General features: G+C 39.8%; 1 protein-coding gene across 2 annotated transcripts in view; it reads right to left on the bottom strand.

Annotated features, from left to right (window-relative positions):
* Positions 1-2,119: 2,119 nt before the first annotated feature.
* The window catches only part of PAAF1 (proteasomal ATPase associated factor 1), a 40,390-nt gene continuing 26,905 nt past the window's right edge, over positions 2,120-15,604 (bottom strand). For both annotated transcript variants that reach the window (XM_019975457.2, XM_019975458.2), the window contains 5 exons: positions 12,897-12,988; positions 11,422-11,537; positions 9,805-9,887; positions 4,629-4,711; positions 2,120-2,571 (listed from right to left, as the gene is read on the bottom strand). In XM_019975457.2, coding sequence (XP_019831016.2) covers positions 2,494-2,571; positions 4,629-4,711; positions 9,805-9,887; positions 11,422-11,537; positions 12,897-12,988 — 452 coding nt within the window. In that variant the 3' untranslated portion in view covers positions 2,120-2,493. The remainder of the gene's footprint in view (positions 2,572-4,628; positions 4,712-9,804; positions 9,888-11,421; positions 11,538-12,896; positions 12,989-15,604) is intronic.

Raw genomic sequence — 15,604 nt, 5'->3', positions numbered from 1 at the left:
AAATATATATATATATATATATATAAAGAGAGAGGGAGTGAGAAGGTGATAAAACAAACATAATAAGAAGTTAACAACTGGGAGATATGTGTGGGGATATACTGGAATCCTTTGAACTATTCTTATAGCTTATCTGCTAGTTTGAAATTATTTCAAAATAAAAAGTAAATTTAAAATATATCCACAAAGAGATCTGTTCAATAAAACTTTACAAGGCTATTGTGAGGACTGTGCCTGGCACACAGTATACGCTCAACAGCCACTGCAGCTGCCAGTTTTTCAGGTCTGAGAAACAGCAGTACTTTTCACGAGAAGTCACAAGGGGGCATCTGAAAACCAAGAAACAAAGGCTAAGCACAGACTTCCCTGGGCCTGCAGTGTTCCAGATGGGGGTTGTCAATACTTCCTCACCCAGAATGCACTTCTTGACCCAAAAGAAAAAAACTCTGCTGCAAACTGGGGATGATTCCATTCACAGTAAATAAGGCCTGGCCTACCTGAAAGCTAGCCTTTGCTCCTTCTGTTTGGGTCTGGATTTCAGGACAGCTGTCAAGAGTCACTGCATCCATCAAAATCAGGATGTCAACTCTGGAGACCTGTGAAAAGGGTCTCCTTTTCATCACATCATGAATGTGATGGTAATAAACAAGAATGAGTCCTGGAATGGGAACTCAAGAGACACACTTGCTGTTTGAACTCAGTCAAAATCTTCCTCCTCCTGTTTTGTTAATCTGACTTATTAGAGGTTCCCCCAGACCTCCTAGCTTTCAATGTTTCTGAGCTCTGGAATATGTCCTCGAGTCTACCTGACCCTATCACAAATCACTCCGTGAATGAAACTGCTCTAGTCCCTAAGGTCTCGTGACCACACGGTGTAGTGGAAGGAGCACAGGCCTTGCAGACACACTGAGAAAGGTCCAAATCAAGGCTCCGGGACTTCATTTCTTGAGCCTCAGTTTCTTTATCCTTTAAATAGGAATAACACTATTTCCTTTTTAAGAGTGTTATGAGGATTAAGTATCTAAATACAGTAACTAGAATAGTGTAGACATCCAGTAGATATTCAATGAATTACAGTATTTTATTTTCAATTTGGTTTAGGCAAAAGCAACCAGAAGGAAAATATAGGATTTAAAGTTCAACTGTGTTCAAGCTCCTCTCTCTATGACCCTTGGCTAATCACTAGATCTCTTTGAGTCTCACTAGCAGTCTTTTTCTCTTTTTGGTTGCGCTGGTACAGTATGCAGGATCTTATTTCCCCAACCAGAGAACAAACCCATGCCCCCTTGCAGCAGAAGTGCAGAGTCTTAACCACTGGACTGCCAAGGAAATCTACACTTTTTATTAAAAAGAATGAGGAAAGTCCAACTGGATTGAGATGGAAAGAACTCAGAGACACTAAGTGAAAATAAACCATGGAATATATATGATTATGATTCCATTTTTATGTTTAAGGAAAAAAAGAAGTGACCATGTTGTACCCTTGCTTAAAAAAGTGTTCTGTGGTTCCCCAATGCCAACCAAGTGAAGCTCAAGCTCCTTACCTGGCATTTACGCCCCTTTACTATTTGGACCCTGTCAACCTCTTCAGCCTCATCCATGAGCACTGAGTTCCATCTATGACTAAATTGCCCTTCACCATCTCTTTTTGTCTCTCATATTTTAGCGGGAATTAGAATCACCTGGAAATTGTTAAAACACTGATTGTGAGCCTCATTCATAGGATTTCTGATTTAAGTCTGAAAAGGGGAGGCACTTCCCAGAATTTCTAACAAGTTCCCGGGTGATCTGATACAGCTATTCTAAGAACCACACTTTGACAGCTGTCACCTTTACAATGATATGATTCAACTTCATCACCTGTATAAAGGCTGACCAATCATATTAGTTTGCCCAGGACAGAAAGTCCCATGAGCAGAAAACCCCTTAATCTGAGGACAACTGGGATGGTGGTTACTACCCTTCCTGTATAAGAATCTTCCAAGGTTGCACACGGGATACTGCTACTGTCAAGCAGCCCTTCCCCATAGCCAGGCTGATAGGGAGTGCCTGAGAAAGGAATCCCATCACCATGACTGACTTTTTGCTAGAGCAAGAATATTTAACAAAGTTTCTCAAATTCAGACTCCTCCATATTCTCTTTATTTCCTCCAGAGAACAGGTTTTAGTCCTCCAGTCCTTGTAAACACTGAACACAACCCGTGTGGAATCACACTATAAGCATCCATTTCCTTGCCCTATGTTGCCGGGCTGAGTTTAAGGGAGAAGTTGAGACAAATGCAGCAAGCACATGTGAGCTTCTTACTCAGTTCAAAGTGGGTCTTATCATGGAATGACGGCGCCACATGGGCCAAAGCAGCTGACTTTCTATTGTTTCCAAAGGGTACCCAATACAACAAAGGTCAGGTCCATCCATGGTCCCTGATGATGTCCCTGCTCACTGTTGATCAAAGTCAATCTTTTTCATTGACTGGGACTCCTCTTCCCAAGGGGTCAGAGGTCTGAGAGCTGATAGCGTCGCACAAGACCATCTCGACAACATGTGTAGATCTGCTTCTCCCATGTGGCCACCTGGAACACAAAGAGTTCACAGCTCAAAGCAAGCCTGGGATTCTTCCACTTCAAAAACGTAAGAGTTTTGTCATTGACCCCTACTAGTACAAGGGAGTCTGAGAAGATTTACTGACTCCAAAGACAAGAATTATATCCATGTTATATATTTTAAAAATAGCTGACCAGAATCAAGGGAGCTCATGAATACAGAACAGAGAAACTAAGTGGCCAATTGGAGAGAAAATGCACTAGTGCTGTGCATGGTTTAGAGCAGAGGGGTCTGTACAGGGGAGCATATGGCCCACAGAAAAGCCTGGGTAGAAGGGGGTGGCAGAGGATGAGATGGTTAGATAGCATCACCGATTCTATGGACTTGAGTTTGAGCAAACTCCGGGAGATGGTGGAGAACAGGGGAGCCTGGTATGCTACAATCCATGGGTTCTACAGTCAATGGGGTCATAAAGAGTCAGACTGGACTTAGGGATGACAACACACAGCCTCCTCCAGAAGAGGGTAGTGTCACATTAAACCCTGAAATCGCTTTTGACAGAGCTTAGGAATAGAGAGTTTAGGAATAAAGAGGGGGTGCAGCTAAAATTAAGTTGGTCCCTTACATCTGTTATTAAATTATACTTGGAAGCCTTTGGGGGAGGAAAGAAAAAAAAAGGAAGGCCTGGGTATCTCTGACACCTCATAACATTATATGCAAAGAAGTTCTCAACATATGCCTTTTTTTCCCGAGAAAGATTTCATCAAATTCTCGAAGCAGTCTGAGACAAAGGAGATTAAGAACCATTAATTTAATGCAAACAGCATGAATTCTGGAGTTAGCTTTAATCACAAGTGTGCCAATATGTAGCTGCATGACCTAGGGCAGCTTTCTCAACCCTTTTGGTCCCGTTTCTTCATTTATAAAATGAAAATGATGTGTTAATTCACAATATAGAACACTATGCAGGAATTTTAAAAAATGAAGTATATCTATAAGCATTTGTCTGGAAAGAGCTCTAAAATGTTAAGTAAAATAACCCAAGTCATACAGCAATATGTAACAGAATGATCCCAATTATGTATAAAGATAAAACTATATCATTTACATAACTACATAAACAAAGGTCTAAGTACAAATTCTCTAAAAACAGTATTAAAAGATACACAACAAACTATTAATGCTAGTTACTTTAGGAAACAGTGGAACAAAAAGTCTTAAAGCAGACTTTTAAGTCCGCACAGTTTGAATTTTTATACATGTGCATAAATTATAAAATTTTTTTAAATATAAGAAAATAATAGGAATAATATCTATACCTCAAGGTATGATAACTATTAAATCTGATATGTAAAATAGCTAGAACAATGACTGGTCAACAAACATTATTTCCCCTTTCATTTTTCTCTTTCTTCAGTTCAGTTCAGTAGCTCAGTCGTGTCCAACTCTTTGTGACCCCATGGACTGCAGCACACCAAACCTCCCTGTCCATCACCAACTCCTGGAGTTTACTCAAACTCATGTGCATTGAGTTGGTGATGCCATCCAACCATCTCATCCTCCGTCGTCCCCTTCTCCTCCTGCCCTCAATCTTTCCCAGCATCAGGGTCTTTTCAAATGAGTCAGCTCTTCGCACCAGGTGGCCAAAGTATTGGAGTTTCAGCTTCAACATCAGTCCTTCCAGTGAATATTCAGGACTGCTTTCCTTTAGGATGGACTGGTTGGATCTCCTTGCAGTCCAAGGGACTCTCAAGAGTCTCCAACACCACACTCTAATCAAATCAGTCTTGAACTTAAATAATAACAACAACAATAAAAGTAGTATTTACAGATTAGAGTTTTCATATGCATTATTTCACTGTTATCCTCATTTTACAGATAAACTGATAGACTGAGGAAGTAGAGTGACTTTTTCAGTTTCTGGAGCCAGTAAATGACGAAGACACTGACTCAATTATTTCTTTCTGTCCCACTCCTAAGTATGGTATTACCCCTAGTAATCACAAAGTTTCTGGATTCAGTTCCCTCCAAAGCCCTGGGTCCCAGGTGAAAAGCACCCAGGCCTGGTTTTGTCTCAGGTCCGTACCTTGTACACAGGGTCACAGTCAGCCCCAGTGAGCTCAATCACATAGTCTAAGTCTTGCTGGACAATGAAACAGCTTCCATCACCTAAAAGACAGAAAGAAACCTTAGATAACTAAAGAGAAAGTTGCATGCAAAGTTACCCTCAATATTTTAATTTATTTCTGTACATCACTAGCCTAAAGAAAATTGTCTTAAGACCCAGAGTGGCAGACAGGACTCATGGTGGGCCAGATATGAGGTCCTATAGTGACTCCCTAAAATGATGGGCTCAAGAGGATTTGAAGGCCAAATGCAAGCTCAATGCGAAGAGTTGTCTTTGATTAGCAATAACTACCAAGAGCACAGAGCAAGCAACTACATGCTCATACAAGTATTTGCAAACTTATCCTAGACAATGATTTTTCACAGGGAATTTCCCTATATAAATGTTTTCTTTAAGACAACTATGCTCCCAGGGACTTCCTTGGTGGTCCAGTGGTTAAGAATCTGCCTTCCAATGCAGGGGATGTGGGTTCAATTCCTGGTCAGGGAACTAAGATCCTGAGTGCTGAATGGCATGGTATCCAAAAAAATTAAAAAGAAAAATAAAGAAATAGAATTTTAAAAAATCATTCATATCTACCACTCAAAGATAAATACTATTCACAGTTTAATGTATTTTCTAACCTTTTCTGTATAAATTTTTATTTTATACAGTTGAGAGCACATTACATAGAAGAATATCTTTATGCATAAAGTTTTTTCTATATTAATACTGTAACTGAATAGAACTCTGGAAAAGAATCAAAAGATATTAATTAACCATTTCAAACATTTAAAATTTGAAAAACTGCTTTCCAAAATTATATATAAGTTAATCAATTTTATCTGTTAATCAATCTATACTAGAAAATTCTGAAAGAGATGGGAATACCAGACCACCTGACCTGTCTCTTGAGAAACATGTATGCAGGTCAGGAAGCAACAGTTAGAACTAGACATGGAACAACAGACTGGTTCCAATTAGGAAAAGGAGTACGTCAAGGCTGTATATTGTCATCCTGCTTATTTAACTTATATGCAGAGTACATCATGAGAAACGCTGGGCTGGAGGAAGCACAAGCCTGAATCAAGACTGCCGGGAGAAATATCAATAACCTCAGATATGCACATGACACCACCCTGATGGCAGAAAGTGAAGAAGAACTAAAGAGCCTCTTGATGAAAGTGAAAGAGGAGAGTGAAAAAGTTGGCTTAAAGCTCAACATTCAGAAAACGAAGATCATGGCATCCGGTCCCATCACTTCATGGCAGATAGATGGGGAAACAGTGGCTGCCTTTATTTTTCTGGGCTCCAAAATCACTGCAGATGGTGATTGCAGCCATGAAATTAAAAGACGCTTACTCCTTGGAAGGAAAGTTATGACCGATCTAAACAGCACGTTACAAAAAAAAAAAAACATTTTAAATAAACGGCATCGTTGTTTGCTCAAAAAAAAAAAAAAAAAAAAATTTTAAATAAACGGCATCGTTGTTTGCTCAAATAAATAAATAAATAAATAAACAGCACATTAAAAAGCAGAGACATTACTTTGCCAACAAAGGTCTGTCTAGTCAAGGCTATGGTTTTTCCAGTGGTCATCATGTATGGATGTGAGAGTTGGACTGTGAAGAAAGCCGAGCGCCAAAGAATTGATGCTTTTGAACTGTGGTGTTGGAGAAGACTCTTGAGAGTCCCTTGGACTGCAAGGAGATCCAACCACTTCATCCTAAAGGAGATCAGTCCTGGGTGTTCATTGGAAGGACTGATGGAAGCTGAAACTCCAATGCTTTGGCCACCTGATGTGGAGAGCTGACTCACTGGAAAAAACCCTGATGCTGGGAAAGACTGAAGGCAGAAGGAGAGGGGGATGACAGAGGATGAGATGGTTGGATGGCATCATCGACTCGATAGACATGGGCTTGGGTGGACTCCAGGAGTTGGTGATGGACAGAGAAACCTGGCGTGTTGTGGTTCATGGGGTCGCAAAGAGTCGGACACGACTGAGCGACTGAACTGAACTGAACTGACTGTACCCAGCAGTATACAGAGGATCTTCTTTCCTGCATTCTCATTATTAAAAATAATCTTTTCCAAAAAAGAATCCTTGTATTTTAGAGGTACAGGGAGGTAAGAAAGTACAATTACTATAGCTCTTCCTCTGCATTCAAGTTTCCACACACAAACCTACTTGATAAACCCAAGCTTTATTCCCATTCTGTCTAGGAAACCATCTCTAACCACCCCATATAGTAAACCCTTTCTCCTATCAACCTCTTGTAACACTTACTATTGCTCTGACACTTCCAAATATCTTTCCCTATACCATAATTCTAATTTTGGTGAGTGTGTGCTCCACCACTGGATCATGATGATCAGAAACACTTTTTTAGGAGGGCATAGGGCAAGGGTTATGAGCAGGGCTTCCCTGATAGCTCAGTTGGTAAAGAATCTGCCTGCAATGCAGGAGATCTGGATTCCATCCCTGGGTTGGGACGATCCCCTGGGGAAGGAAATGGTTACCCACTCCAGTATTCTAGCCTAAAGAATTCCATGGACTGTACAGTCCATGGGGTGGCAAAGAGTCAGACACAACTGAGCAACTTTCACTTCACAAGGGCAAGTGTTAGTTACAAGAGTAAGAAGAAACTATCACTTACAGAATATCTACTTTATGTCGAGTACCCAACTCTACATAGAGACTTAGGAAAGTGAACTGGTTCACCAAAGATCACAGGATGATTAAACTATACACAACTGTCATTTTTATATAAATATAAACATAAATTAACAAATAAATGAAGACCTATTCAGTAGGTCTTCACTGCCGCATGCAGGCTTTCTTGAGTTGCAGGGAGTGGGGCTACTCTTCATGGCAGTGCTCAGGCTTCTCGTTGCGGTGGTTCTTCTCGTCGTGGAGCACAAGTTCTAGGTGTGGGGGCTTCAGTATTTGCAGCATGCAGGCTCAGCAGTTGTGGCACATGGGCTCAAGAGCACAGGCGCAGAAGCTGGGGCGCACAGGCTTAGCTGCTCTGGAGCATGTGGAATCTTCCCACATCAGAGATCAAACCCGTGTTTTCCTATCCACTGGGCCACCAAGGACGTCCAACACCACGTCTTCTTAAGCAAGTCACCTGCTGATGGACATCTGGGTTGTTTTTACATCTTGGCTATTACAAATATTGCTGTTATGAACATGGAGGCACTAGAGTGCCCTAGACAAAAACTAGAGTTTTTGTCTTTTCTATATATATGCCCAGGAGTGAGTAGGATTGCTGGATCATATGGCAACTCTATTTTGAGGTTTTTTTTTTAAGGAACCATCATACTGTTTTCCATGGTGGCTGTACCAATTTAGATTCCCACTAACAGTGTAGGAGGGTTCCGTTTTCTAAACACCCTCTCCAGCATTTATTCTTTGTAGACTTTCTGACTGGTGTGAAATGATACTTCATCGTGGGTTTGATTTGCATTTCTCTAATACTGGCATTGCTGAGCATCTTTTCATGTGCCTGTGGGCCATCTGTATATCTTCTTTGGAGAAGTGTCTATTTAGGTCTTCTGGGCACAGCATATATTACATAATTCTGATCAAGGACGTAGGAGATTAGTAAATCTGCCAGGTTGCTCCTGAGGAAATGTTTCTCATTCTTAAAAAGGATAACAATATGCATGTTTTGTGAAGATAAGATTTGCTGCAGCTATCCTGCACTGTAACCTTGAGGGAATAAGCCTGAGGACAAAAGCCAGTGTGCTAAGGAGGAGAGTGCCAAAAAACAGAGAAAAGCTGCATTCTTGATTTTATTTCTTCTCTTCTTCTTAAAGCTTTATTTAACTCAATACTTTTTTGGATTTTACCAGTCTTTAAACATCCTGGATACAATCCAGGATACCACACTGAGTTAGCTGTCAATTTTTCTTAGTTTCTCCACTGAATTTGTTTTCAAATCACTAAATTAATATAATCTGGAGCCACCATAAATCTGGATGTCTTGTAAATGAAGTACTACATTTTCTGAATTATTGAAGCCATTTTCAGTTGAGTCTTCTGCTACTAACAGCCAAAAACATCCTAATTGATACACTGAAGTATTAAGGTAAGATGGTCCCTCCAGGCCTATAGGCCAGTCCTCCTCACCTAAATCATTCCTATGAGGATTCAGTGTCCCTTAATGGACACCTTCTTCCATGCATTTCTCCCAACCCCACTCCCAAACTCCATTCCAAATATTCTGTACTGCTTACACCAAGGTACTCACTCACTTTACCCAGACTGTCTTTGTAAAGCATCAAACACAGTACCTACTGCATGGTAGGTAGGCACCTAGTAAAGGACAGATCCCTTCTTTCTGCCCCCTTTCACTCATCTATGACTTTGAACACACTACAGCTTTGGCCATCAATGTGCATTTTTACATCTCCAGTTGGTAAAATAATCACTGGATTACATGTCCCTTAGTCCATGAAGGAGCTCAGTGAAGGTTGTTCAGTGGTAAAGAACCTGCTTGCCAATGTAGGAGATGTGGTTCAATCCCTGGGTGAGGAAGATCCCCTGGGGAAGAAATGGCAACTCATTCCAGTATTCTTCCTGGGAAATCCCATGGACAGAGGAGCCTGGCGGGCTACAGTACATGGAGTTGCAAAGAGTCAGACACAAGTTAGCGACTAAAGCAAGCAAACAAGTCCACAGACATGCCTGTAGTACTCCTACCACTCAAGTTATCTGTTCCCCATATTCCCATACAGTATTCTGCTACAGTACTTATCAAACTGTATTCTATTCAAGCACATGTCTGTCTACCTTACTAACTATGAGCTCCTTTAGAGCAAAAACTGTAACTGATTTGTTAACTGAATTCTCAATAATTTGTAATAAGAGCCAGTATATTTATTCTGACAATGTATATAGAGCACCAGTTATATGGTGGACACTGAACTAAAATGCTGGGGTAACATGATAAGGCACAGCCACTCAAAGAGCTTAGACTGGAAGGGGCACAGATAATTACAATTAGGGTGTTAAACGTTATGTGAAAAAGCACAATATGCCAAAGAATCATGGAGGATGATGCCCCTAGCCCTGCCACAGACCAGGAATTAAACCTATGTTTCACTGAATGATACAGAACCACCTCCCTCAATTGGCCCCTGGACCCACCTTGGCTAGCAATGAATCCATCTCTGAAACTCAGCAGAGACATAACTGGTGCTCCTGATCTGTGGATGACTTGTACTGGAGTCCTAGGATACAGAATAAATGGAGTGATTTTACTCTTTCCCTTAAAAAGCAATACTTGACTATATTCAACCTACAGTACTAACTGCATAACAGCACACTGGACAAATGTGGACAGAGATTAAACATTCATATGGTTTATTTCCTGGCAAGATCCTTAGATGGTAGATCAAAGTAGTCCATTCAAAACCACCTTGGAGGGAATCTAAACATGTCTCTAAATATCTTAATGAGCTGAATAAACTAAATAACCACTGATATTTCCAGTGTTTAGGGGAAGTCTGACAAGGGTTTAAGATAACAATGTTAACAATATGTTAATCTCTTTATAGACAGAATTAAGTCAGCTGTGATATATTAAAATTGTTAGAACTCTGTAAAATCAGAAAGATGAGAATCAATTTTTATAATTGATGATTTTATAATTTTTATAATTATGAGATTTTATAACAGTGATCAGATTCCCTATCTCTATGGAAGCAAAAACAAGTACAAAAATAAAGTAACTTAAATTATAGAAGAAAAGGTATACACTAGTCACTCTTTAACTGAAATTTTTTCACTGCTCTTGGAATAAAGTCCAAACTCCTTGGGATGGTATATAAGTCCTTTCTAAGCAAATATCAGTTTTCCTGTCTGGCATCACTTCTCATCACTACTCCACTGGCAGGGTATACACTTGTCCTGTCAAACTACTCAGAGATGCCTCACAGTGCCATATTTTCACATGCCTTCATGCTTCTCTATATGCTATTCTACCTAAGGCAGGTCCTTCTTTTCTTTACTTGGTAACTTTCTGCTAGACAAGATCGATTAAAGCTGCATTTCCTCAGATAAGTCTCACTTTCTTTTCTCTCCTTCTCGGTGCTTCCTCAAATTCTTGAGATCACTGATCACACTGTGTCCTAACAGTCTTTTACTTGCCCATCTTTATTATTAGACTCCAAATGCCTCAAAGGCGGAGTCTTTATCTTTCATTTCTGTTGTTTGGTGCCCTGAACAAAGCCTAATGCCTACAGGAGCCATTCAATAAGCATCAGTTGAACAAAGGAAGGAAGCAGAAAGTGACAGTAGAAAATGTTAAGTCCTGGGACAAACAGGTTATGGATTCTTTTTGAGTATCTGTACGACCAGGATAAAGCCTATATAAGATAGGTTATGATCACAGCCAAACAAAGAATCAGAGCTGGCTTACTTGAACTATAAATGATCAATCTCAGCCCAACCCAGATGTAATACCAGGAAGAAAATTACTAAGGTCCTTAAAATTAAAGGTTTTATACAATTATTGTGAGATGTTAGTTCATTATTTAAGCTTAATTTATAAAGCAATCATGACAGTATGAATCAAATTACCTTTCAATGTGATTCCAGGAATAATAAGAACAATCAGACAATTCACACTGGAAAGCCTTTATAAATGGAAAAATATACCCTTGATTCAACAGCCATCTATATGCCAGATTAAATCACTGTGAAAGCCAATAAAAATTTCCACTCTGCAGAAGACCTGCATCATGCAAATGAATGGTGACTCACCTTGGATTCCTTACATCCAGCTGATAAATGTTTCCATCCTGTGTCCCAGCCAATAGCAAGAAGCCAGAGAGAAAAGTACAGCAGTTGAAGGCATCTGAGCCAATAAAGAGGAACAGCTGCGAACAAGTAGGAGACAAAGATGCTGTTTAAAGATTCATTTGTTTCCAGGAATAAACAGGCACCAAGAAAAGAAGAATTTCACTATTTTTAGTATAGAATTTCTTTCTTCTCCTTTTAAGAACTCCTAATCTAAACTAAGTATTCATCAACAACTGAGGGGGAAGCACTCCCAGGATTGCAGGAACCTGAGGCTGTCTGAGGACTTAAGCAGGTTATATAATATCATAATACCATAATTTAAGGCACGAGTTTTCACACTATTTCCCCTCAACACATTGACTCATGGGATCCTCAACACCAAAAATCATTCTTTTCCTTGTTTTCAGCACAACCTTCCATTTGCTAAACACTTGCAATTCACACATTTAAGTTTTGCTTCAAGACACTGGTGACAATCTTTTGAAGGTAAAGAAACACACTTAATCTGGCAATTTAAGAAATCACAATTTACCCATGTACTTAAGAAAATAAAAAACTATTAGATTTTTATTTCTTACTATTAGTTCAAAGAGTAAAGTTTGAATGTTCTAAAAAAAAAAAAAAAAGAAACAAACAAAACAAACAAAACCCTCTGACTTTCCTTTGGAAGTAAAAGCCAGCATGGAAATTCAGAGTGCAAAGGCAGTATGATCAAAAATAGTGATGCTCCCAGAATAAACTTTGAAAATGGAAACATCACCAGCACAATGAAGTAATGAGATGAAATGAAAATACAAAATCTGTGGCCAAACCAAACCATTAATGTTGTCTGGGTGATGATGACAGCAACTGGGAAGAAATTTAATCAATCTAATCTCAAGGAACTCCAAGTTTAATTAAGAGCATAGCCTGCTTGGCAGAATCCCAGGAAATGAGGGAAGAAAACCCCATTCTTCTATAAGAGACATTCTGGTCACTAATTGAGAGCCCTGAATGCATAAGATCTTTACTCAAAAAATCTCCACATTACCTTAGAGGAGGAAGAAAATCTATAGAACCTCATCATTTTACATGTAGCACACTAAGGGCCAGTGGGAAAGTGACTTAATAAAGCTCACAAAGCAGTAGGTCATTTAATATTATCACATAACCCCACATATAAGTCCTACTATGACAAGTTTAGTGATGAGGAAACAGGCTCAGAGAGGTTAAGTAATGAGTCCAATGTCAGAGCCATTAGGAAGAGCTAGGATTTAAATGTTGCCCTTATCCCATACCACATGTTCTTAATTACTATTCTGTACTGCCTTTCACACATGCAGCTTCCGCAAAAGGTGAACATACAGAGAAATTAGAAATGTTTTCAAAACAGCTTTCCAAGAATCAGTGTGACCCAGGTTGCCCCAGTGTTCAAAGGTCTTAAAGGAACCACTTGCCGGCTGCCTGCTCTGCAGTCCCAAGCACTGAAGTTTCTTATCTTCTCGGGCCAACAGCAGCATTTTCGACTCTGTTCCAACCTCTCGTTCACCTGCATGACAGATGAGCTATGTCAATAATGGGCTAGGATGATCAGCTGGCAGTACTCAGAAAGCATAGCTATTGACAGCTCTTTACTGAATTACTCCGCTAGTCACTCACTTAATAGTTTCAAAAAACATTTATTATGTTCTATATCTTGACATGGTATTGTTTATATGACTGTACATATTTGTCAAAACTCACAGAACTGTGTGATTAAAAAAAAGGACTTTTACTATATGTAAAATATACCTCAATAAACCCAATTTTAAAATATTATGATTATCAAGTCCTTTGTAATATGGAAAGATACCATACTTGGAACAATGTACAGAGTATAATGCTAAACAAAGTAGGGCCAAACATATGTAACAATATAAAAGGAGGCTGCTGGAGGAGAGGAGGGACACAGAAGAGTGATATAGCTCAATTTACATTTTTAAGTAATTTCACTTATTTTTGGCTGTGCTGCGTCTTTGTTGCTGCATGGGCTTTTTCTCTAGTTTTGGCAAGCAGGGCCATCATCTAGTTGTGGTATGCGGGCTTCTCACGGTGGTGGCTTGTCTTGCTGTGGAGCACAGGCTCAACAGGTGTGCATGGGCTTAGTTGTTCCATGGCATGTGGGATCTTCCCGGACCAGGGATCAAATCTATGTCTCCTGCATTGGCAGGTAGATTCTTCACCACCAGGTGAGCCACCAGGGAAGCCCTGGACTTATGCTTTCTAAATGAGCATGATGATTCCTATGAGTATGGATTACAAAACAGAGCAGGCAACAGGTACCGGCAGACTGAATCAGGATGCTGGCAGGAAGAAGAGAGACCTGGAGGGAGAGGATGAAGTGGAAAAATAAGAAACATTCTGAAAGTAGAGATGACAGACTTTGCTGATGTGGGACAAGAGGAAAGGTGGCGGTGGATCTTCAATGAATCTTAGGCTTTGGGCTTAAGCAAGGAGATGGTGGTGTCATTAACTGAGATGGGAAAAAACAGATTTGGGGTTGGAAAGAATCAAATGCTCCATACAATAAGTTCAAGCTGTCTATTAGACATTTAAATAGAGTCTAAAATGCAAGTAAAAGATCTATGCTTTAGATATATTTTTGGAAATCACCAGCTTAAATACAATATTGAAAGTCATGGAAATGATAAGATCACCTAAGAGAGTAATTGCAGGGCTGAGGGCCCTCCAATATTTAAAGGTTAAAGGAAACATACAAAAGGAAACTAAGAAGCAGTAGCCAATGAGCTATAAAGAAAAGCAGTGTCATGTGGTATTACAGAAGCCAAGAAAGAACAGTGTCCTGAAAAGAAGAGTGTACTATGCTGCAACCTACTGAGAATTTGGAAAGATAACCACAGAGAAGTAACACTGGATTACACAATATGGAGTCGCCGGTAACCTTGACAAGAGCTGCTGCCAGTTAAGTAGCTGGGGCACAAACCCACCTAGGACAGGCTGAAGAATAAGTAGGAAGTGAGGAAATAGACAAAACAAGAATACCTTCATTTAAATTACTTTTAACCAACTGATTTTAAAAAACTCAACCTTATTTTAAGTAATATCTGTGAAATCCTAGGTTTGAAGTAAGATGTGTGTGTATTAATATATAACTTAAAAATGAGTACTGCCTGAAATGATCTTGTTTACCACTAGCTGCACATGCTCACACTTTGGGGAACAGACTTTTCCTATTAATCCACTGTGGCACTAGTGGTAAAGAACCTGCCTGCCAATGCACGAGACACAGAGACACAGGTTCAATCCCTGGGTCAGGAATCTCCCCTGGAGAAGGAAATGGCAACCCATTCCAGTATTCTTGCCTGGAGAATCCCTTGGCCAGAGGAGCCTGGTGGGCTACAGTCCACAGGGTGGCAAAGAGTTGGACATGACTGAAGCGACTTAGCACACGCACATTCCGTGGCTACTCAGTTCCTGTCTCTTGGATTTCCTTTCACAATCCATTAATTCCCAAAGAGGGGCCAGGCTGGTAGTCATAACAGTTTTAGTTCTTGGACCATAGTGCATCTATATGAGAAGTTTAAGAGAGAGAGAATACTGTCTATAATGATGGGCAAAATTAACCCAAACATACTGAGGACTACTTAGAGCAGTTTTACTCATAATTGTCCAAACTTGGAAACAACTAAGATGTCCTTCAGTAGATGAATGAATGAACTGAGGTACATTCAGACAATGGAATACTGTTCAATGCTTAAAAGAAATGAGCTATCAAGGCACAAAAAGACCCAGAGGAAACTTAAATGCATATTACTAAGTGAAAGAAGCCAATCTGAAAAGGCTACATAGTTTACGATTTCAAAATTCTGGAAAAGGCAACACTATGAAGACAATAAAAATATCAGTGGTTGTCAAGGGTTATAGGAGAGAAAGGAACAAATTGGTGGAGCAAAGACAATTTTTCAGATAGTGAAATTTCTGCATGATACTATGATGACAGATACATGACACTGTACATTTGTCCAAACCCACAGAATATACAACATCAAGAATGAATCCCAATGTCAACCTTGAACTTTGAGTGTTAATGATGTATCAGTATAGGTCTATCAACGTAACAAATTTACCACTCTGGGGGGGATGCCAATAATAAGGAAGGGTGTGC

Source organism: Bos indicus, chromosome 15, assembly GCF_029378745.1.
Source record: "Bos indicus isolate NIAB-ARS_2022 breed Sahiwal x Tharparkar chromosome 15, NIAB-ARS_B.indTharparkar_mat_pri_1.0, whole genome shotgun sequence".
NCBI classification, from domain to species: domain Eukaryota; kingdom Metazoa; phylum Chordata; class Mammalia; order Artiodactyla; family Bovidae; genus Bos; species Bos indicus.
This window is presented reverse-complemented; position numbering and strand designations above follow the sequence as displayed.